Source organism: Magnolia sinica, chromosome 9, assembly GCF_029962835.1.
Source record: "Magnolia sinica isolate HGM2019 chromosome 9, MsV1, whole genome shotgun sequence".
Taxonomy (NCBI): Eukaryota; Viridiplantae; Streptophyta; class Magnoliopsida; order Magnoliales; family Magnoliaceae; genus Magnolia; species Magnolia sinica.
The window spans coordinates 18,734,363-18,757,377 of record NC_080581.1 but is presented as its reverse complement, the minus strand read 5'-3'; the positions used below and the strand labels follow the sequence as shown (position 1 = coordinate 18,757,377).

General features: G+C 36.1%; 1 protein-coding gene across 2 annotated transcripts in view; it reads right to left on the bottom strand.

The window, feature by feature from the left end:
• The window catches only part of LOC131257010 (homogentisate phytyltransferase 1, chloroplastic-like), an 85,634-nt gene that overhangs the window by 31,371 nt on the left and 31,248 nt on the right, over positions 1–23,015 (bottom strand). For both annotated transcript variants that reach the window (XM_058258162.1, XM_058258163.1), the window contains exons 2-6: positions 9,065–9,366; positions 8,557–8,640; positions 8,390–8,464; positions 7,799–7,882; positions 7,120–7,209 (exon numbers count right to left, since the gene is read on the bottom strand). In XM_058258162.1, coding sequence (XP_058114145.1) covers positions 7,120–7,209; positions 7,799–7,882; positions 8,390–8,464; positions 8,557–8,640; positions 9,065–9,366 — 635 coding nt within the window. The remainder of the gene's footprint in view (positions 1–7,119; positions 7,210–7,798; positions 7,883–8,389; positions 8,465–8,556; positions 8,641–9,064; positions 9,367–23,015) is intronic.

The window sequence follows — 23,015 nt, the reverse complement described above, 5'->3', positions numbered from 1 at the left end:
TTGCAACTTGTTTTTGATCCACATCAACTCCTAGGAGCTATGAGCCACTTCTCTGTGCTTTGCCTCAACACTATGGGCTACTACACTGCTCTTAGTCTTCTATGTGACTAGATTTCCTTCCACAAATGTACAATATCTAGTAGCGAATTGTCTTTCTGATAAGAAACTTGCCCAGTCTGCATTAGAATATCATGTGACCTGAAGATGACTATTCTATTTATACAAAAGTCACTGACCTGGCGCTCTTTTAAGGTAGCACAAAATCTTCAACTACTCTTGTAGAACTCCTAAATTGGCTTACCACTTACAGCATATGATAATATCTGGTTGAGCAATAGTTAAGTAAATAAAAATTTCAACCAATCTTCTATACCTCCCCGGATCCTCCATTGCTTCTTCTTGATCACTTACAAGCTTGTGATTAGGATCTATTTGATGTTAACCAACTTGATCCTAAGAAGACCTACCTTTCTTGGTCCCAAGAAGACATGTTTCCATTAATAAATCTAGAACATATTTATTAATGGAAACATGTCTTCTTGGTGTTGAGATTGTTTTAACTCATAAATTATTTTTCACAATTTATACACTTTATCAGACTCTCCCTAAGCAACAAATTTGGAAAGATGCTTCATATAAACTTTCTCCTTAAGATTACCATGAAGGAAGGCATTTTTTATATTAAGTTAGAAGAGGGGCAACCATGATTAATAGCTACAGACAATATAACCTGAATGGAATTCAACTTGGCAATATGAGATTAGGTTTCATTGTAATTGACACCAAGTGTTTGAACATACCCCTTTGCGACTAGGTGAGCCTCCAACCATTCAACCATACCATTAAGATGAAACTTGATTATTTAGACCCATTTATAACCCACAACATGTTTACTTGTTAGAAGTGTGGTAAGGTTCCAAGTGTCATGTTGATGAATTGCATTAATCTCTTCCTCTATAGCCTGCTTTCACCCGTTATGTAATTGAGTTTCCTCGTATGACTTAAGAACAAATTGAGAAGAGGATGACATGACAAAGTTGTGAAAATTTAGAGATACGCGATGAAAGGAAGCATATTTAGAGATGGGATGATCAATCTATATTTTCCTTTTTCTAGGGCAATAGGAATATCAAATGTATTTGGAGAACTCATTGGACTACAAGTCTCTGAAGAAGATATATTGGACGGTAGGTGATGATTGATTGACCATCTGTCTGTTTTCGTCGTGAGTAAACCTTCATTTGAGGCACAACAGGAATGGAAGGGGCAATAAATAATGGAGGTTGGATGTCTTCATTGACCGCAACAAGTATGAGAATAGTTTTTGTATTAAGATATTTGTTATCTTTTGAGGAAAAACAGGATAGACTAAAAAAAGGTAACATTTGCACATACATATTGTATTTGAAATGATAGACTATAACAACAGTAACCCCTTTGTGAGAGAAAATATTCAAGAAAATAGAAAAATATATTTAATTGTCCAAGCATCAAACTTATCATGGCTAAACTCTTAACTAATGGACAAAAAAAACGCATAAAAAACTTTAGGAGGTAAAGAAAATAATTGAGTATCTTGAAACAAAACTTGATGAGGTGATTGACCCTTTGAGACAAATGAGGGTATTCAATGTATCAGAAAATATGATGTGAGTAGTACATCATTTAAAAAATTCTTAGTAATATTATGTGAATTAAGAGAGCACAAGTTACCTCAAGACCTTATACATACAAAAGGTTTTTCTATACCAGCTCCTCCTACATATACTCCAGTTGAAGCACCTAAAGGAGAACTTGGTGTCTTTCTAGTTAGTAATGGAAACAATCATCCCTACCATCTTAAAATAAGAGCACCTAGCTTTTCCCATTCATAAGGATTATTCTATGTCCAAACATCACATGCCAACAAATGTGGTCACTATCATAGGTACTCAAGATATTGTCTCTGGAGAGGTAGATAGATAGGACTACTAGTAGTTTTCGTTACCGAGATATCTTCTTTTTTTTTCATTGTTCCCAGGGATTTTTTGGGTAATCAGCTCTCATGCTGCAAACAATCAAATCCGAACTGAACAGTTATCGATCTTCTTGCTTTCCTCATGGGCAAGAAGCACACCAGCAACATGTGCCGCATGATTCCACTATGTTTTTTACACGTTGATTGGATGGACAATTGACTGGAAGATCACTTCGATTCACCCATCCAGCAGGCAGGCGATGTGCTTATCTTCTGTGACAACACTAAAGAATATATTCATCGATATGCTAAATCATTGCTCTGGTGAACTGAGTGACCTCCGCTCTAGGCACCGTGTTCCCTTCACTTGCTGCCCGGAAAAGGAAAGAATATAGGCCAGCCTTGCTCAATTCCTCTTTGAGGAATTGTAGGCGGTGAAATATGGTCAGCCCTTAATTCCTCGAAGATGACAAATTTTTCCTTCTACAATCCCGTTTTGTTGTGGGTTGTGCGTGCTTGATGTATGATATAAGATTTCTATTTTAGAAAAAAATGGCTAAAAGCTTGGAACATGTACTCCTTGCATGGTATGTCAAAAACTAGCTAACGACTATAATGATGTTATAAAACGATAATGATGATAACTGTTATGCGTTACTAGGCTGAAATGGACATAACAACCATTACATAAAAAATAACTCGTAATAGTCTCAAAATAGATTTTTTTTTTTTTAAAATAAAAAAGAAAAAAATGTTGTAACAATAACAACAATTGTCGTTATGACCACCATTACCATCATGGAACACCATGACTCCTTGGCATTATTATACTGAAATGTAGACACTTTTGAATTAAACTAATCTTGCACTTTCATGTGTAAAGTCTTAAAAGTATAAAATAATTGAGATCTATCTTTAATTAAAGAGAGTCATGTCATTCTTGAACAATCATCAGTAAATGAAAGAAAATACTTAAGGTTAGACCTATTGGATTTTTTAATTGAACGCCCAATATCTTAATGAAATAAATGATGACTCTCAACATGTGGCAGAAAAGTAGTATAGTGATGCTTACTTAACTCATAAATTTAACACTTTAAATATGACGTCAACAACAAAGAATAAATGATACCCTTGAGAATCTTCAATGATGGAGGACCGAGACAACAATGTCACTAATACGCTGATATGTCTTTTTGTGTTGTTGTGCCCACAACATTACGACTAAGATAATACAATGTATGAGTGCAAGCGTACATGCGAAAATATGCTAAAGGCAAAGATGGAGCAATAATCTGACCAGCTAAAGTATGAATAGGTCCCTCAACATGAGGTACTGCTGCATGTGCATTAATGCAACATGACCATTCATTGTAAACGGTATGTGTTGTAAGAGATGATGGTTATTTAAATTATTATTTATGCAAATTCATGGAAAGCATTGTGTTCATCACATCTTTACGATTCTGGTATTTTAATTCATGTTCCTTTACTTTTTGTACTTTAATTCAAGTATTTCTTTTATTTATATAATTTTGATATAATCTAAAATTTTCAAATTTGGGTAAACAAGTGATTCCATTGAGCATGTGTAAGTTTATCCCATCTTGGGTAATGTTTGAGATGTAGAGTTGGGGTATTATAAGCGGGTGGGTCTTTACTATTACATTTTCCTTTCGTTCATTAGTACTTAATTTTAAAAAAATAATAATTAAAGTTCATAATATAATTGAATATTTATTTAAGGAGTGATGACTTGAGTAGAGAATGGTGTAGATTGAATATTTATTTGGTTAGATTAAATTTGATTATGATCTGGTGATGATTTTTCATTTAGTTTGCATGTGGATGTTTATTTGATTTGAATAAACATATGTGATGTAATGAAAAATGAAAAAAAATAGATCATGATCTTGGAATTTAGGTCTTGACTCTTGAGTAGCCCTAATCGGGTACCCGATTTTAGAGCGTGACACATGTACTCCACTAATCTTCCTCTGTCTTTAGCTCCTAGAAAACGTAATGTAAAGGATAGAAAACTACACAACAATTAAGGAATTTTGGTAAGATTGCTAACAGACAGAAGGTTCAAAAGAAGTTTTGTAATAAATAAAACAGAGAATAATAAAAGAGAGGGACTTGTATGAACTATACCCATTCCATATACTTTGGAGTAGGTACCATTCACCAGAGTGATCGGAGAGCCTATCAATAAGCCATCAATTGACAAAAAACATACTAGATTGACCTTCCATATGGTCAAACACTCGAGAACCAGTTACCGATGGAGAATGAGACTTTGACCATATACAAACCATACTTGAGTCATGAATGTAGCCATAGAGTTGGAAGTAGCAATCATACGTGTTTGTGAAATAGCAGATATAAAATTAGCCGGAGGAGGCACGTTGCTTTCTTTAGTGTGGGAAGTTTGATTAGTTTGTGTAGGCTTCCATGGAGGTCTCAACATTTTTCAACATAATGATTGAAGAACTCACAATGCGTGCACTTTCTAGATCTGTGATATCTGCCACGACCACCTCCCATGTCACTACAACCACCTCTTCCACCACAACCACCACCATGGTCCTAGCCATAGAACGATGCTAGAGCCAAGCCGTTGTTGTCTCTGCTTGTAGAACTCAAAGATACACATTGTATGTGCATACACACTTCATTTAGAGATGACACACCTTTGCCACACAAAATTTGTGCACAAACCTATTCATACTCACATGTCAACCTAAACAAGAACTTGGCCACCCAGAACTCTTCATGTTGCTGACATAGTTTCTCCAAATTGGTAGTTGGGGGCTGAAAGCCTGAAACATATTCAGTTCTACCCACATTTATTTGAGTTTGGAGTAGTATTCACCTAACGATTTATCTCCTTGTTGGAACTCAAATATTTCTTCATATAACTGATAAGTACAAAATGCTTTTATTAAATGAATATATCTTTGATATAGCATCGCACACTTCTTTAACTGTATCTAGAAACATGGGCATTTGCACTTATGGAGGTTACCATCCTAGTCCATAACCAAGTCATAACTTGTGCAATTTCCTGGATCCTTTGGTCAAAAGTACCGGATTCTTCATCATGTTTCTCTATGGTCATATATGTCAATTTGTCCTAAGTCATAAGAAAAAGTTAGAATGACTTACATCATTGTAAATAAATTTTCCAATTAATTTAATAGAGGTTATATGGAACTCTAAAAAATCAGATGTGTATATAAATCCAGATTTTGATTTTTTTTTTTTTTTTTTAATCTTCATAACAAATAAAAGAAGATTACCTCACCAGCGCAAACATGGGCTAACCTAGCACAATTCATAAGCACCACATTGGAATATTTCACAAGATGCACACGTTTCCTCATATTGAAGAATCAACCCACATGTCTACTACTTCTAACCAGCTATGAAGAAATATGGCCACAAACACAACATCCAACCCCCACATGCTTACAAAGATCACAGTGTGGTGGAACCATTAAAAAACCTGATGTCTTCATTCCCCCATGCACACACGGACCATTACAAAGGCCTGGCACACAAAAAGAAATAAAAAAGAAACCCTAGGCTTCTTAAGATTTTTTAGCACAAACAAGATAAGGTGCACTTTAGGAATAAAAGAAAATAAGAAATAAGAACAATTGAGAGAAGAAGGATCACAAATGATGAAGCTCTAATACCATGTAAAATAGTGGAAAGAGAGATGAAATAGAGAAAAAAGAAAGAGAGGAGAAGTGAAAATAGAGAGAATGGGTTGAAGTTAGGATTCACATTCCCACGCTCTTCTTTTATATCATGGAAGTCTCATAATTATAAATATGCCATTGATAACAAAAGTTTTTTTTTTTTTTATTTTTTAAAACCTCTATGCCATAGACCAAATAACCTATCTAAGTGAGCCTATGTAGGCCCATATCACATTCACTAACAGTCACAAATTATGCCCTTTTTTGATTAATTTATGCAGAGTTAGTGAGCAATATTATGATTCATTGTGAATTTCATTGGGTATGTATGGCACTGGTAGCCAGAAGTTTTATTGGCGCCTACATCTAGTCCTGGAATGGAGTTGCCTAAAGCAAAAAGAAGCTTATTCTATGGTGGTTATACCTTGCCATGGTGGTTTGGTCTCTTTGGAGAGATGAGAACAAAAGGGTCTTCAATAGTATATTGAAGACAACAAACAAGGTTTGGGATTAAAGAGCCCCAATTGAAAGGCTGTAAAAGGGAAGGTTTTCTTTTTTCCTTTTAGAGATCAAAAGGGAAGATTTTCTTGGGCATTAGAATGTTTATTTTTGATTGCTTGGTAGTGCTTGACCAATTTAATAGACTATTAGATAGCACTTGATTCCAATCAGCCTATGTAATAGTCTATTACATTGTGTTTATGGGAGTACACGCTCCTATTGCTGCTCCCCAATCTGAATAAAGGAGGGTTGTCTCAGGTTACTAGCCGGTGTTAAACTTTTGTGGTAACTTTCATCATGAATCCGAAAAATATGGCGTTCCAAACTCATGCTAAGGTGTTAGACTTGATGGTCTAACTGACGATCTGGCCTTTAACAAAGTGAAATAGCAGAAAAGGATTCATGTAGCCAATCCTAATCAATTGGGGTAAGGCTAATTACATGATGATGATGATTCGGAAGGGAAAAAAAGATTATTATTGATTTAGATGGTTAGTGAAGAGTGCATTGTTCATTTGAATTTAGTGAGGAAAGCCTTCTTTAAAAAAAATTTATACCAAAAGTAATGTCAAGAAAACCTGTTACAAATGCATAAATCAAATATATTAGAGTTTCAATTTGTCACATAGTATTAGAGGCGGAGAAGAAGAGGGTACCTCGATCTCGATTTGAAGAGTCAAAATATGACAAGTAGGAATCTGAAATGTTTTACAGACCAGGATTTAAAATTTTTATTTTGGAATACATTCTGGTTTCCTTCCCATCATAGTTAGAGATGACGACTGATATATGTGCATTCATTTACTACTAGTTCTTATTTTTGTCCAATGTTAAAGATGTATTTGTAAAATGACCAAGGCAAGATTACCCTTTGTTTAAATTTGGATGGCATTGACTATTAATCCTTCATTTCTAGATAATGGTAACATAAAATCAAAGATTAGATGCTCTTACATCAACTGAATATGCACTTCCGACTAGGAACATAAAAAGCATGGCCCAGAGAAGCGGCGGTGACTGAAACATGAAGGCCGTTGCAAAACCCTGCAATAATGAATGAAATATTAGATCATACAAAAAATCATAACTTCATAGGTTGTCACTGTCACCTTCATCATTATAGCCTGTTGTTCGGCTTTAAAGATCATAACTTAAAACACTGGTCATAGAAATAACAGGAATTGTTGCTGAACATAAGCATGTAGTAGATGTTAGAAAATCCTAACTACTAGGAATTGTATTGGGCACCTAAATTAAAGCAATACTAACGAAACTAGCAGATCATTCACTACACACGTGTGACCTTCAAGCTGCTCATCATGCCAGCCTACTGTGTGGACACCCTGGTCCAAAGATCAGGCCAGTCCACTCATCATGTCAGCCATGCATGTGCCAGAGAAATGGACACTTAAAAAGAATACTACTGATGGTCCACACTCAATGGATCTGTGTGGCCCACCAACTCATTAGACAGGCTTGAGCTTTCGGCCAACCAATCAGACATGCTTGTGCTTTGGGCCAGGGCACCTACAATGGCAGTATGTTTAAGATTTCCAAGCCCAAAATGAACTAAAACTTCAGATTTCATAAGGAACTCATGGTGCACGTGTTTGCTTCTTGCAAGATGAAATACCAGAGAAGCGCAAATGACAGTGAATGCTATTCCAGCAGCCATTGACAATTCTCCAGAAGCAAGTGGAAGATAAGGCTTGTTAATCTGAAGAAGAATAATATCAACCATTAATTAGGACCATGAGAAGCCATTAACAAAGATTGAAATGTACAATGATCAGCCCAAACTACCAGCATTCAAAATTGACTCCGCTCACATACAGGTCCAACTCACCCTTTAATGACCAGACCATTCTCTATGATGTATAGCCCCATGGAAGAATCCTAGTCATTCAATAATTGGCCTGCAAATGGGTGGTAAAATTGCTGGTATTTTTCGATATAAGATACTTTAGTACATTGTCCATCAAGGTCATGATTCACTTTCTAAATTATCATCACTGGAAGGTTGGTCCCATATGTCCAGAATGCTTATCTTCACTGAACGAAGTGGCTGGTAATTTGTGCTTAGTATTGTATAACACTTCTTAAGGAGAAGGAAAAAAGAAAGGGAAAGCAATAGCCCAATTAATCTGAAATTCATGTAATTTTACTGCAAGGCCTACTAAAATAGTAGCGACATATTGAAAATTGAAATCTATGAAATGCCCACCTTGTCTATTTCAACGTCATAGACATCATTTACAGTTGATACATAAAAGTCCATTAAAGTTGATGGTATTAAGCCCTATAACATTGAAAGTGATGGTTTTAGAGATTTATGAAAAAAAAAGAAAAGAAATAAGAGAAATAAATTGCTCTATTAGTCACATACATTACCTGCAATAGACCCACAAGAAATTTTGGAGAAATATCAGCCACACTTTCAATTGGAAGCAGAGAAGCTGATATTACTCCTATGATCTAAATAAAAAAAGAAAGAAGAAAGAAGATAAGCATAAATACCAAGAAACTCAGTATCTTTCAGAATAGAGATGACATGGAGAATCTATGGGACCATTCATCAGGTGGGGCTCACTGTGGAATCCGTTGGCCAAGATATGGACGACATGCATAAGTTGAATATAAAATTGGTCATTGTCTTTGTTTTTTTGCTTTTCCTTTTTTTCCAAACCATCAATATTTTTGGCACGTGTAGTCTAAGTAATGAGTGGACTGGCCTGATCTTCAGCACTAGGGCCTGATCATGATGGGTCCCACCTAGAAGTGGCCTGAATCTCACACAAGTAATCCACATCATTACTCATTTCTCCTTTTCAAACTATCATACTCAAAAAGATCACATAGTAACTTCATTAAGAGGTTTTAATGCATTGATGACACTTACAGTACCAATGAAAGGATAGACACGACAGAAACGGTACAAGATAATTAACTTGTTCCAAACACTTCTCCAAAATCCTTTCGAATGAACAACCTCAGGTTCATTTTCACTTGCTTGATTTAATGTTGCATGAATGTAGGATTTTCTGAATTGTCTTTGTTGAAATCTGGACTTCATTGAATCTTGTAGATCTATTGCTGAATGGCAAAATCTCGGATGATGGGCCATGATGGGCTTATCAAGACAGGATTTGCAATTAGCATGATACATCTGGTCCTTTGGTACTTGAAATTGTGTGATCACACCTATAAAAATTTCAAATTATCAATTCATCATTCTCAAATATAAATCAAAGATGGCAATTCAAATACAGGGAGTGCTCTACTCGTTTGTGACATTATACCTTTTAATTGTTAGTAAACATGTGTACACATAAGTGTTGCCACATGGCTAATATTCTGATACAAGGAGATTAACAAATTCATGGAGTGTTTATGTAAAACTCTGGCATTAGGGTAAAAACTGTATGCCGCGGCGATCAAGCGACCAACGTCACATAAAACCTTTTCCGACTGTTCATCTTCATACCAGCTGCCTTTAATCACCGATCATCAGCCTTTAATAATTGATTGAGATGATCTACATTAATCTCAATAATTTACGGTAGGCATGGGTACAAATGTCCCTTAATATATACTTTGGATATATAATCTCTGATAATGATGTATGAAACTTAGTAAATACCATGAAATTACAGTTTATCAGAATGTGATGTGGGATATATTTCATGAACATGAAAAATGTACTCTTCATCAAAATAACCTTGTCCCAACTATTTCAATTGACCTCTAAGAGTCATGCTCCCAGTGAAATTTCATGATTATCTGGGAATTATTCAATGACTGGCTGACAAACTAACATCTGGACTCCTTTGTCCATGATGGGGGACTCGTTGTTCTTTTCTTTTTTCTTTTTTCTTTTTTCTTCTTCTTCTTCATTTTTTTTTTTTTTTTTTGAGAAAGAGGACTGGTTGCTACCTTGCCGACAGGCGGTGCTTAATCAGTAAAAAAGGAAAAAAGAAAAAGCAAAGGTGCATAGTTTCCATAAACGGAGCACATGCTATATAGTTTTTATAAATTATACAAGGCCCATGTAAACCCCATTTTTTTAGTTGTTCGGAGATGCTTCTTATTTCCTTTCCGTTGGGTAATTAAAAAGTCTTCTTAAAATCTTCAACATTCCTTCTAGATATTGACCTCCTAATCTAAAAAGATTTAGACATGATTTTTTTTTTAAGATACTATTTATTGGACTTTATTTTCATTAATTTAGCAATCTTTGATTGTAAGCAAAGTTATGTCAGGAACAGGCTGTATACGTCATGCTGGCTTGGATGGGCAATTATGTTGTCATGAACTAGCCATTTTGTTCATTGTTCGTCAAACACTCTAAAATAGGGAATGAAGATGGACTCCAGTAGTCATGGCACATGTGGGGAGTTTAAAGATGGATGGTGGCACATGTGGAACTCTTGCCGCAAGTACCCATTTACAAATGTGAGGCACTTAAAGATTAATGGTGGCATGTGAAGCACATGTGGGGCAGTAGAACGTTGATGGTGATACATATGGCACATTTGGAAAATGTGACGCTAGTGCATGGAATGTTGTGTTCCACGTGTATCAAAGTAGGGAAAAAGTATCCTCATGTTATTCCACCTTTTCCATGAAACAAGCTATCCCCAATGACACTAGAGCTGTTTTGATGCAAGCAAAGCTTTGTCTTGTAGAAATTGTCAAAGACAGATTGTCCACGGTTTTCCTAACCTATTTATGCAGATGAATGGAAAAAGATTTAGGACAACTTGTCCTCACAACTTGCATTAGCAAGGATGACCCTAGTGGAAAAGAAGTAGAATAAAGAAGACGAAATCTTAACCCTGTTCCGGAGCATGTAGGAAAACACTATTCCATGCATATGCGTCACATGTACCAAATGTGTGACGTGCGATTGCCTATGTTCAACTGTCCCACATGTGCCACTATGCCGCCATCATTTTCAAGTGCCCCACATGTGTCAATGTGCAATTGTGCACATACACCATACATGTGCCATGTGCCATATTCCAATTTAAGTCGCTGTTTTAGAGTCTTTGACAAGCAAACAACAATAGCTATCTGAAGACAGCTTGACCCATGTAGCCCACCCATGACAGCATGAACAGAACAGTCTATCTAGAAGGCAACTTTGTAACCAAATAGTGCCTTAGGGACTAGTTATGCTTCTTTTTCCCTTGGATCTTATGCCCTCATCGTTGTTAAAAGTTTATATTGGCGGAAGATAAAAAGGGTGTCAAATAGTCTTAAAGAATCCCAGCTGCCCTATGAGAAAAACTTTCGATACTCGGGTAGAGAGTGATAGATGATACGCAGGAACTTAGAAATTGGGTATATGCATGCAAGTAATAGAAACTAAACCGTTCAATTTATGGATTACGGTTTAGACACATCATAAATGAATTTTTGAAATCCTATTTCAATAAACAAGTATCCGGTGTACATAAATCAATGGTCAGATAGTGGGTTCTAAAATTCTGTTACTTTTATGTGAATTAATATTGGGCACTTGTGGTGCCTGCTTATCAAATGGCATACTCCGGTAGAGTATTAAATAACTCCCTTTCTAAATAATTTATGGAATTGACACAGATGAACTTGCAGTGCACACCTTTTAGTTGTAGAAACAGATCGAATTGGAAAGATTTTTTGTATTTAAAAATTGGGAAATTATTAATTTTTTCTTTATAAATCCTGAGTCTATTTTAATCATTTAATTATCTTTCTCTCAACTTAGAGTTGGTCTATGGTGCATGAGAGGTAGCTGACAGATCAAGTCATTGTTTGATGTTTGACATGTGTGTTGTGGAGATGCTAAAGATGAAAGCAACCATTTCTGGCTAAAGACCAAAAAAAAGAAAAAAAAAGATACCTAATACTTGGGAAAACAAAAGGAGCATATTTTTCTTGCCTTTTCTTCTGAAGAGGAACTAGCAAAAACTACAGGTGACATAAACACATGAAACCATTGAAATTTTATATTAGTGTTAACACCCAACTTATTATGGCCAAAGGCCTAGAAGATGCCATGTGACAACCATATGCCATACATGGTACATATGAACTTTAAAGTAAATGAGCTAGAGACATATATATGGGAAGCATTCAATGCTAGAGTCTGTCAAAAGTAATTATCTAGCAAGCATTAAAGGCTAGAGACCAATAAAAGTAACTTTTTGCAAAGGCTCCCAGCAACATGAAGACTCTCTTGCAAAGCTTCCTTAACACGTTAGAAGACAGGAATAGCAAGCGTAAGGTCAAATGAAATCACATTACTGATTGAAAATGTGATATCTCTTGTACACGTGGCGCTAATGCAATAGGTTACTTTTGTGGAAGCTCAAGAAGATTTGCATGACCAGCTAGCTCAACCTCTCATGCTCTCGAAGGCCACTAAAGGCCATCGCCTCTTAAGTTTACAAATAGAGTACTGAACAAAGAGCTCTAGGCCACACTCCAGCACAACCAAAATCAGTATAACGCTACGTATCTATTCGTCCCCCATGGTTGCTTCTTTCTTTATTTTATTCTAGTTTAACTCCCATCGCTTGCCAGTGCAACACTACTCATATTATGAGACTATAGTTTTTATTCCTAATTTATCTATGTTACCTTCATCCATACCCCGTTGGATCACAAGGATGATCGTTCAATTTCGAACGGAAGACTACGAGACTTTCCTGCTACATGCTGGGTGATTCTTCAACCATCTTTCCATGAAGTTTGATTCACATTAGACCAGAAACAGAAAGTTGAATCACAACCATCTCTCTGCGTGCTTGTTTCCCACTGAGTCCTCGAACAACTATTGGTAATGGCCTTGATTTTTGTGACCCACTTGAGTCCCTGACTAAACAAATTAATGAATTGATTTTTTCTTCATTAATAAAATCAAGCACTTGCCTAGTTAGTATAGCAGCCCTCTCGGTAGAGGGATAGGTCAGTGGATTGATTCCCCACACTGCAGGAATTATATTTTTTGCCAAGCCCAGCAAATTCTGGTGGAATTTTCTAGAATTAGGGCTCTCCCTCTATTTAAAGGGAAGATCTATAGGAAATTCCTACAGAAAACCCTAAACCTAAAAGAGCTGCCATAGGAGGTAGAGAAGCCCTGTGAATGAGAAGCTTTACCGATAAGTTTCAATCTAGTTCCTTATTTTTTTAAATCCTAAAAATTTATCTAACGTGCCCACATCTAAACAATGTGTGAAATAGATCAATCCTACGATCATTTTTCTGATCTATGAGCAAGTTTGATGATAGAGATCGATTTTTGAGCAAGCTTCTGCAACAAGGAAAATCAACTGTGAGAAATCTAGTTGTCTCAGTCTAAGGAAATTCAAACCTATGGATCTTAAGGCCAAATTGTGTTAGAGCCTCAAATCCAAGATTGAATTGACAAATAGATTTCCCACAGTGATCTCTAAAGTTGTGTAGTTAATAATAGCTTTTTGCTGAATACAATTTTCAACTATCAATTGTAGATGTCAGATATTTGGATATGAGTGATCCATTGGTTTTTCGAATTTAACTATGAGAAAAACCATTGGATGTGTTGGATCTAATTCTATAATCAATGGAATCCAACAAAACTAAGGAAAAAGAAGAAAAAACCCTAATTTTTTTGAAAAACTGGATTGCGTAATGGAACCTATTCGACTTCAGTCGATTGATCGAAGTCAGTGTTCAATTGATCGAAGGTGGTCGTTTTTTTTGTCCAGTGACCAAAATTCTAAAATCATAACCCAGTTCGATTAATCAAACTTGAGATTCAATTGATCGAGGGGAATCCTCAAGCCATTTCAATCAATCAAACTCATTCTATTGATGACGATCAAATTTGTCTAGTGAGTAAATCGATTTAATCCTACCAAGCTCGATCGATCGACGATCAAGGTTCGATCATTCAAGAATGGCCAAAAGTGTCCTGAGTCTTTGGGAATTAAATTTGAATTTTATCGATCCATGGTCGATCGATCGGAAGATCGATCGAGGGCCCTCAAGTTGACTTGATCGATCGACTACATTTATCGACAGTCTTGTTGTTTTCTAAATTTAAAATTTTGAATTTATGTTGGCTCATCTTGCTTGGATCAAAAGTGGACCCCACTTGTTGGAATAATATGATTGAATTGTGGTATACTAAACTATCTTAATAGGGATTTGAAGTATAGATTCCAAAGCATCAGATTAATTGAAAGATTCGACCCTACTACAAATAGGTGAGTGAATCCCAACGTGTCTCATATCTACACGATTAAGAGAGATGATTTGATGCTTGAGATTGTTCTGATTAATATGGTTGTTGTATGATTATAATTATTATCCTTGTTTTAAGATATATGTTTTGGAAGGTTCTGATGAATGCTAAACACGCACATATGCCAATCATTGATATCATGAATATGTGTTTCCTTTCAAAGAGAGATGTATCTAGTTGATTGTACCCATTGATGCATAGACATTGAGCATACATTACATGCATCTATTGAAAATGCATTCATAGCTTGTGCCTTAAGTTCCTACGGGATATCTCTGGATGGTTGCACCTGGTAGATTCGTGATCACATGCCCATGATAGTGGAAGCCTACTCATGGAGTATATGTATGATTACCCATGCCTACCTAGGTGGATGGCGGGTACAAGTTACTCAAGCCTACCTACGGTGGCCGTATGAAGGGTACAATCTTCGGGTTGACGGATATCCAACCTAAGTAAGTGGACGATCATCCCACTTGGAATGCATCTCATGACATCCTTACATCCATGCTCATGCTGCATACACATAATATGGTTTGGTTGTGCTATCCTATATTATGCTATGTATGAACCATGTTGGGTTCACTCACTAGTCTGGCTAGCTAACGTTGTAGATTAACAACCATACAAAGGCGGATGATGCGGGATGACCTAATTAGGTGCTGGAAAATAAGGCTGGGTTGGTGGATGAAACTTAAGACCAGTGGACATATTTAGAGGAAGACGAGCTCGCAACATTAGATGACTGAATTGATTTTGAGATTTATTTTAGGAGTTTTAGTTTCTATTTCTAAGTACTACCAGTTTGATTAAATTTGAAAATGTTTATAGTTATAACTTTGTTAGATGATATTGATTATTCTAGTTGAATAAGGTCCCCAATGGGTGGACTTAGATTGGTTTTGATAGTTTATTTTATGAATGAGAATGTTGTGGATGAAGTATTATTAAATAAAGTAAAAAAAAAAAAAAGTTGGATGTATGAATGTTAATGTGATGATGATCTATAATACATGTAATTGTGCCTCTTTATAATTGTATGATGGGTGGATTTATGTACACCTTGTATATGCATCATGGATCATAACTTGGATATGAGGGTGCACACTCTGTATCCGAAGTGTGGGACGTGACATTATCACCCCACCAACCATCTCACTGTGAATCTTGGTTTTTTATTGTGTGACACATAGATTGTTGAAGATGTGCCCTTCATTGTTAGTCTTGCCATGAAACCCGATTTTCGGTTGAGCAATGAGTAAACGACCATTCCGCACTTCATGCTCGTCCTGTTATGAAGCTCATTCCACATTGGGCAACGAACATATTGTCATTCCTTAGGTCGATTATGAGTGCCCATATTTTAAGATTATTAATAAAAATACTTTCAGCTTTTTTCTAGTTATATCCTCTTTCTATATTGTTCTATCGTTGAACTATGGTTGCAATCATGAGAACATTGACATCCTTTCAACCAAAAGACAATAAAAAGAATCCATTTGAAGGATGAACCCTCCCCTTCATAAATTGCCTGATCTCATATGATCGGTGGTTAAATAGATAGCTAATCTTCACATATCCAGTCTTAATCTATTTATCTTGATGCTTAGGGTCAAAATGAGTTCAATTTGAATCAAGCGGCATTAGGCTCTAGCATGCAAGCATGGCCGAATTTGAGCCAAATAGTAAGATCCAAGTCATTTGACATATGCACCTCACTCTTAATAACATTGGCTCAAAAATCAAGCCAGGTTGTACATCATGTGAGCAGTGATCTACCATGTGTATCATATTAAAATGTGTGCCTACATAGAGTACCATTTATTAAGTAGTCCTTATTACTGAAACTCTACATCGTCCATCATATGGTCCAATGAGGATGTTTTTCCCAAATTACCTCCATCTAAATGATCATAACCCTTCCATTGTTAGTATGTGTATTTTTTTTTAATGATATATACACCATATTCCTTTGTTAGTATGTATGTTTTTTAATATCTATGACTTATAGAGCTTTCTATTTGCTGTGCTTAATTGGTATATTTATGGAATCAACTCTTTGTCAAATATTGACAAAAACGGGGAGAAAAATCAAGTCCCACCGAAACAAGTTGTATTCTGTTCTGCAGGATTTGTTTGTTGTTGCAGGGAATTGATGGAGATAGGGGGAGCAATTGAGGGGGAGCAAAGCAATAATTTACATGTCTTTGTATTTGAGTTGTAAATATTTTATTTGACATGTAATATGTTTAGTTGTTTTGGTTCGTCATTGGTATGGACAATGATAAGGTCTAAGTTAGGTTTTTGTCATGTAATTAACAAAGGCGGAAATTGTTAGTGCACTTATTTCTGCACAATTTCATTAGTCACATGCGTCCATGTGTCAGTGAGCCGGTTAAGCTCTTGACACATCAAGGAGTGAAGGATAGGTAAATTGAGGTGCCTTGGTGATAATCCTAAATATGTGGTGCATGATAAAACGTATTCTTGGTTACCTATTGAAGATGATTGGAGCAAAGTAAAAGAAGTTCACAAGTTTCTTAAGATTTTTTATGACTGCACGAAGATATTTATTGGACATAAGTATTCCACAGCAAATATGTTTCTTCCATCTGTTTGGAAGATCAAGGAAGCCCTAAGAAAAAGTGCCAATAATGGTCGTGATTTTTTTTACAGCTTATAACACTTGGTATGCAAATGAAGTTTGATAAGTACTGGGATGAATGTCATTTGTTAATGGCCTTACCGGTTGTTCTTGATCCTCGGTGCAAGATGAGTTATGTTAAGCTCATTTTTATGAAGATTTATTCTGATTAAAAGGTAATAACCGAAACTTCCAAGGTTCATGACGCAATCAAAAAATTATACACTGCGTACACAACCACATTAAGTGATAAAGAAGTTAGAGCTCCTGCCATTTTTACAAGCGATGACAATATATTCAACAATGAATACATGTCTTTCTTAGCACAAGAAGATACATATAATAAGACGAAAGAATCAGATTTAGACTTGTATCTCAAATAGCCAATCGTAAGGCGTTAGGATTCAAACTTCGATGTTTTAGAGTGGTGGAAGTTGAGAGTTAGTGAAACAAAATACTTTACACTATTTGCGATGGCACAGGACATATTGTCAATTTCAATTTCAACTGTGGCATCAGAATTTGCTTTTAGCACAGGGAGTAGGGTCGTGAGCAAGTATCGAAGCTCTCTTTCACTAAAAACACTTAAAACATTAATTTGTACATAAGATTGGTTGTGGAGGTAATAGTTATGATATTGAGGAGAAGCATGAGGAGAACGAGTCTCAAGATGAGACTACACATCCAATAACAACAACGTGAATGAGTTTAAGTTAAAAATTATTATTAATTTGTTGAAACTTGAAATTGATGTAACATGTACTAATATGTAATGTTGATGGAGGTTATAAGTGCAATGCATCAATGACTTTTATTTTATTTTCATATCATGCTTTTGTTTATGTTATAATTCATATTTTATTATTGTTTTATTTATCATATTTTATTTTTTCTTCTGTTTTTCATATTTTATTATTGCCAAAATACTAGTTTCTCCAACATATAAAGTGTAAATGTCTTCAACTGAACCCTCGACTGGCGTTTAGGACTATGGTTCCTTAGTCTACTCTCCAAAGTCCGAAAAATTAAAGATTTTGTATCATTTGTGCAAGGCCAAGTTTGTTAACAAAACTAATCAGCTCAGGTTACACTTATCATGTTGGGATGGAGATGCAAAACCGTATCCTAAAGCCCTAAAGGAAGTCCAACTTCTTTTCAGGCCCTTATTGATTCGAATATAAAACCTTCCACTTCCCCATCCAAACTTTTTAAGTTAGAGGAGGAAGTTAGATTATTAGCATTGGAAGAAGAACAATTCCAGCTCGTCTTGAAATGTAACGTGGAAGAGGCTTCTAAACATCAACGATGCCCTCCAAGATAACATGATGCTGGAGTAGGATTAAGCTACACAAATAAAAAGAAGAAGAGTAACAAACCATCCAAGTTTCTCTCTAATCTTGGTGCATTTTACTGTTGGGAATTACATATAAATTTGCTCACAAAGAAAGTTTGAAAAATCTAATTCAAACTATATAAGAGTAAGATGAAAAGCTCTCTCCACCTACTGCAGGAGAGGTGAACGAGTATGTATATGAAGAATTAGATAGGATCTCGAGCTCGGCAAATGAATCTCCTCTCCAGTAGTAATTAGTAAATAACAAATAAAAAAATACATCTAATGTTATTGTAAATTTGCAAGTTTGTAATTAGAATATTTTACTTTTCAGTTTATAAGTTATTTTAAAAAAAAAAAAAAATTTTAATTTTCAGTTTTACTGTGTTATTAATTAAATGTTATGTATAAGTACAACCTTAACTCGAAAGCTTGACCTCAAACTCGAACTCAAACTCATCTTGAAAATTCAATTCAAACTCAAACTCGAAAACTCAAACTCAAATACTCGAACTCAGTTCGATCTGGCTTGAGCTGCTGACCTATTCGAGTTGAATTGGCCAAATGGGCTCGGTCACCAAGCTGAGCCGAACTCAAGCTAGGGGTGGCAGCTGATCGAGCCAAGCTAAGCCCAACTTGACTCGATGTCTGGCTTTAGTGACCTTATCCTTAGACCCAAAACAACTTAGCCTCTAAATGATCCATTCTTAAATAGTTAAACCCTTGTTTGATCATCACATAGCCTTAGGAACTCATTGAAAACATGATAAAAAGGCTAAAAAGAGGTTCCAAGCTGCTAGAAACCAAATTGCCCAAAACCAACAGTCTTTAGGTGAGTTTGATCAATCTTGAGTGATCAGGCTTATACGATCTAACTTATCCAAATCTGTCCAGCGAGTTCACTGGACTAGTTTGTTGAGTTTTGATCAATAGATGGCCTTGGTCGATCGATCGATGATGCCATTTTCTGCCTATTTTTTTTTTGACTGTTGGAACTTTGTTCCCTCATAAAGGACACTCGGACCTTGGGCAAAATGATGGTTTTAAGTGAGTTGGAAGCCTTAATATATCCCAATACTTTCCAACACTTCTAGGCTCTAACCCAAAGGGATTTAAGTCATTTTGCATGTGATTAATCACTTTCATGAGCATTCGAAGCTCCAATCCAAAGGCACCAATCCAAAGGCAAATCATTTATCTTCTAAACCTCTAGAATGCCCATCCAGGTGAATCCCCATTTGGAAACCAACTAAGCCTTTAGTTGTAGGAGATTCAACCAAACCACTCCCATTACCTTGGTAGCCTCAATAGAGTGTCAAGTGAAAGGTAGCCGATTCAAGGAAGCAAAAGAAGTCCAGCTTCAAAGATCGAGGGAGCACAGGGGGAGTTGATTGAAGCATGAGAGAGCATCGATTTACTACCCAAGTAAGGCACTACAAAGGGTCTCAATCCAACAAGTTTTAATTGTTAAAGTCCACATACTCTTTTATTGTGTATGATTGAGTACAGAGTTTATGACTCAAACTTGCGTAGATTCTTGTGTAGGACCATATCGCCACCAACACGGGTTAGTATGTGTGCAATTCCTTGTGTAGGTTGTAAGTGCTTATACTTAAAGCACACTTAGTGTTGTCAAATTTCATAGTTCCAGATGGATCACAAGCACACTCTAGCATTCTTCGACAACTCGTGAAGATCAATGGAAGACTGACTCAACATCTCAAGTTTGGCTCAACATCTCAAGTGTTAAAGACTTTGCATAGTTCAAAGACTGAAGCAGTTAGTATATGTTAACCATCGGGTGGTATAAACCTTAGAATGGCCCTAGGTTAGGTGTTCTTAAATTGTGGTCGTAATAATAATGTAGACAAAGTAAAATACACTGAAGTTAGGCCAGCAGACTTCAGGTTCGGCCAGCTTAACCATATTTGGCTAACCCAACATAATTCGGGCAAGCTTATAGCAATGATTGATTTTTCCTTGGCAAGTTTGGCTAGCCCAACTCTGGGTTCGGCCAGCTAAACTTGACCATCGACCAGCCCAAGTTTTGTTCAGTCAAATTTCTAGCAATGCAACCTTTTAGATTTCAGGTAAATTGGGCCAGCCAAACCCTGTATTTCGCTAGTCGAATTGGAGATTCAGCCAGCCGAATTTTGGCTCGGGTGAGTCCAAAATTTGATTTTCTTATCCCGCTGAATCCAAGAGTCATTGGATAGCAATCTTCAAAATACGGCCAGCCGAATTAAAAATCGAGCTGACTGAATTTCTAAATCCTTTAGCTATAAATAAAGGCTCTCTCATTCATTCATGACACAAAAATTTGTGAATAATCTTCTCAAGCATAGAGAGAAAGTCAGGCCATCCTTAAGCTATTTGTGTAGTAATTCTAATTCTGATTTAACTTATTTTATTCTCTTTGTCAAGCTAGTTTCAATCACATTTAGGGCCTGTTTGATTTTTGAAGTAAATGGTAATTACTTGGTAAATAAGTAATAATTACTTACCAAGGAATTACCTCATCGTTTCCTGCGCCTATGGTGATGGCTTAGCTTTTTGGCTTTAAAATCAAGGGCGTTAAAATCAAGGATGGCTACCAAATGAATATAGGGCCCACTGTGATGTACGTGATGTATCAACACCGTTCATCCTATACATCAGCCTCATTTAGGCCATGAACCCAAAAACGAGGCAGATACAAAGCTCCAGTGGACCACACCACAGGAAACAGTGGAAATTGAATGCTTGTCATATAAAAATATACGTGGCCCTTAGAAGTTTTGGCTGAAGCTGATATTTGTGTTTACCCCTTATCAATGTTTTTATGACCTCGTGAACAGGTTAGATGACAAATAAACACTAATGTGGGCCCAATAAACAAAATAACTTTTAATGGCGGACGTTTAAGGCCATTGTTTCCTGTGATATGGGCCACTTGAGCATTGCATTTGTCTCAATTTTGGACTTAGGCCCTAAAATCTTCTGATAAAATAGATAAACGGTGTGGATATGTCATGCACATCATAGTGGGGTCCCCAAATGCAAGTTAGCTTTTTCGGACCAATTTTCGAGATGAAAATGCATCTGAAATTTTAAACAGGGGAAAAGGTAATAATGACCTTTTTCAAGGGTATTTTCCTATTCCCTCAAAATCAAATAGGCCCTTAAGAGAGTCATCTAAAATCTACTTGAGATTCAGAGAACAAAATTTGTAGCAATTAGGGTTTTGTTTATTATATTGAAAATACATTAGATCCCTATATTCTTTCGGGTTGAATATATGCTGCTACATCAATTCTTCAAGAAAGAAGATTGTTGCAATCAAGCTTCGGTTACATCTTCGGTTTGGCATTTGAAGATAAGTACCGTATATTTACTTTTATTTCATTTGGATTTTTATGAGATAGTCTGAAAATCTCAGCAGGTTGTTTTGTGGTGAGCCTGTGAAAATCACAAATGAGTTTTGTTGTGATAGCCTATGAAATTCATAAGACCCGTATCAGGTTGTTAAGGTGATCCTGTGTAAACCTTGAAATAGTGAAAGCCAAAATTATGAGGGTAATAATTTTGGGAGTGGAGTAGGTGTGGGTTTAAGCACCGAACCACTATAACTCGTGCATTGATTGGGATTGATTATCTCTTTATTGTGGATGCTTTATTTGTTTTGATTGTCTCTTGCAAGTTTGATAGTTTGATCTCAAAGACATCGTGAAATAAGGTTGTCCTGCCTAAATCTTTTAGGTGAAGGTTGTCCTACAAATTATTTGGAATCAAGGTTTCAATACTCTAAGTAATTGAGAGTAATTGTTTATTTATTCCGCATTATTCCCCCCCTCTAGGACATCTATAGCTAGACTTTTCATAGGCCTCTAATGGGAGTGTACTTGTGTCAAGTCATTGAATAGGCCTCCAACGGGAGTGTACGTTTGTAAGACCTTGTGTAGGCCTTTAGTGGGAGTGTACGCTTGTAAAGGTTAGGGGTGAACCTATTGAAAACTCCTAAGATAGTAAATACCAGTACACTCGAGGAGAGTGCATCTACCGGGAGTGGAGTATGAAAACCGAACCACTCTACATGCTTGTGTTTGCGATTGTCATTTGAGCACAATTCTATTCTTGATTATGTGTTTGATTAGTTAAATCATATGAATGCTTGAGTTTAATTGAATGCTAGGCACTTACAAAGCACACACAAGTTCACTATCTCCTACAAACTAGTTGCTTAATTAGCATATCCTCTGTAGTTTGTGATTAGACCCACTTTTGCTTGGAAGACTTAATGTTTATTTGTCAAGCTAGTTTAATTGGTAAATTAGCTTATTAGGTAAGAATTTTTATTTGGTTCTAATTACCCTCCCTCTAGGACTTAGCCATAATTCTATGGCTTCGCCAAGCTTCCGCACACATCGTGGTAGACAATCCACATAATTTCAATGACCAGATCGAATGGTTTAGAATGTGTAACATGACAACCATGCCACATGTGGTATAAATGAACTTCAAAAGGAGGAATTAAATATGTGCACATGTTGGAGCATTAAATGCTAGAGTTCTATCAAAAGTAACTCTCTGCAAAGCGAACCTAACAAAACAAATCTCTATTA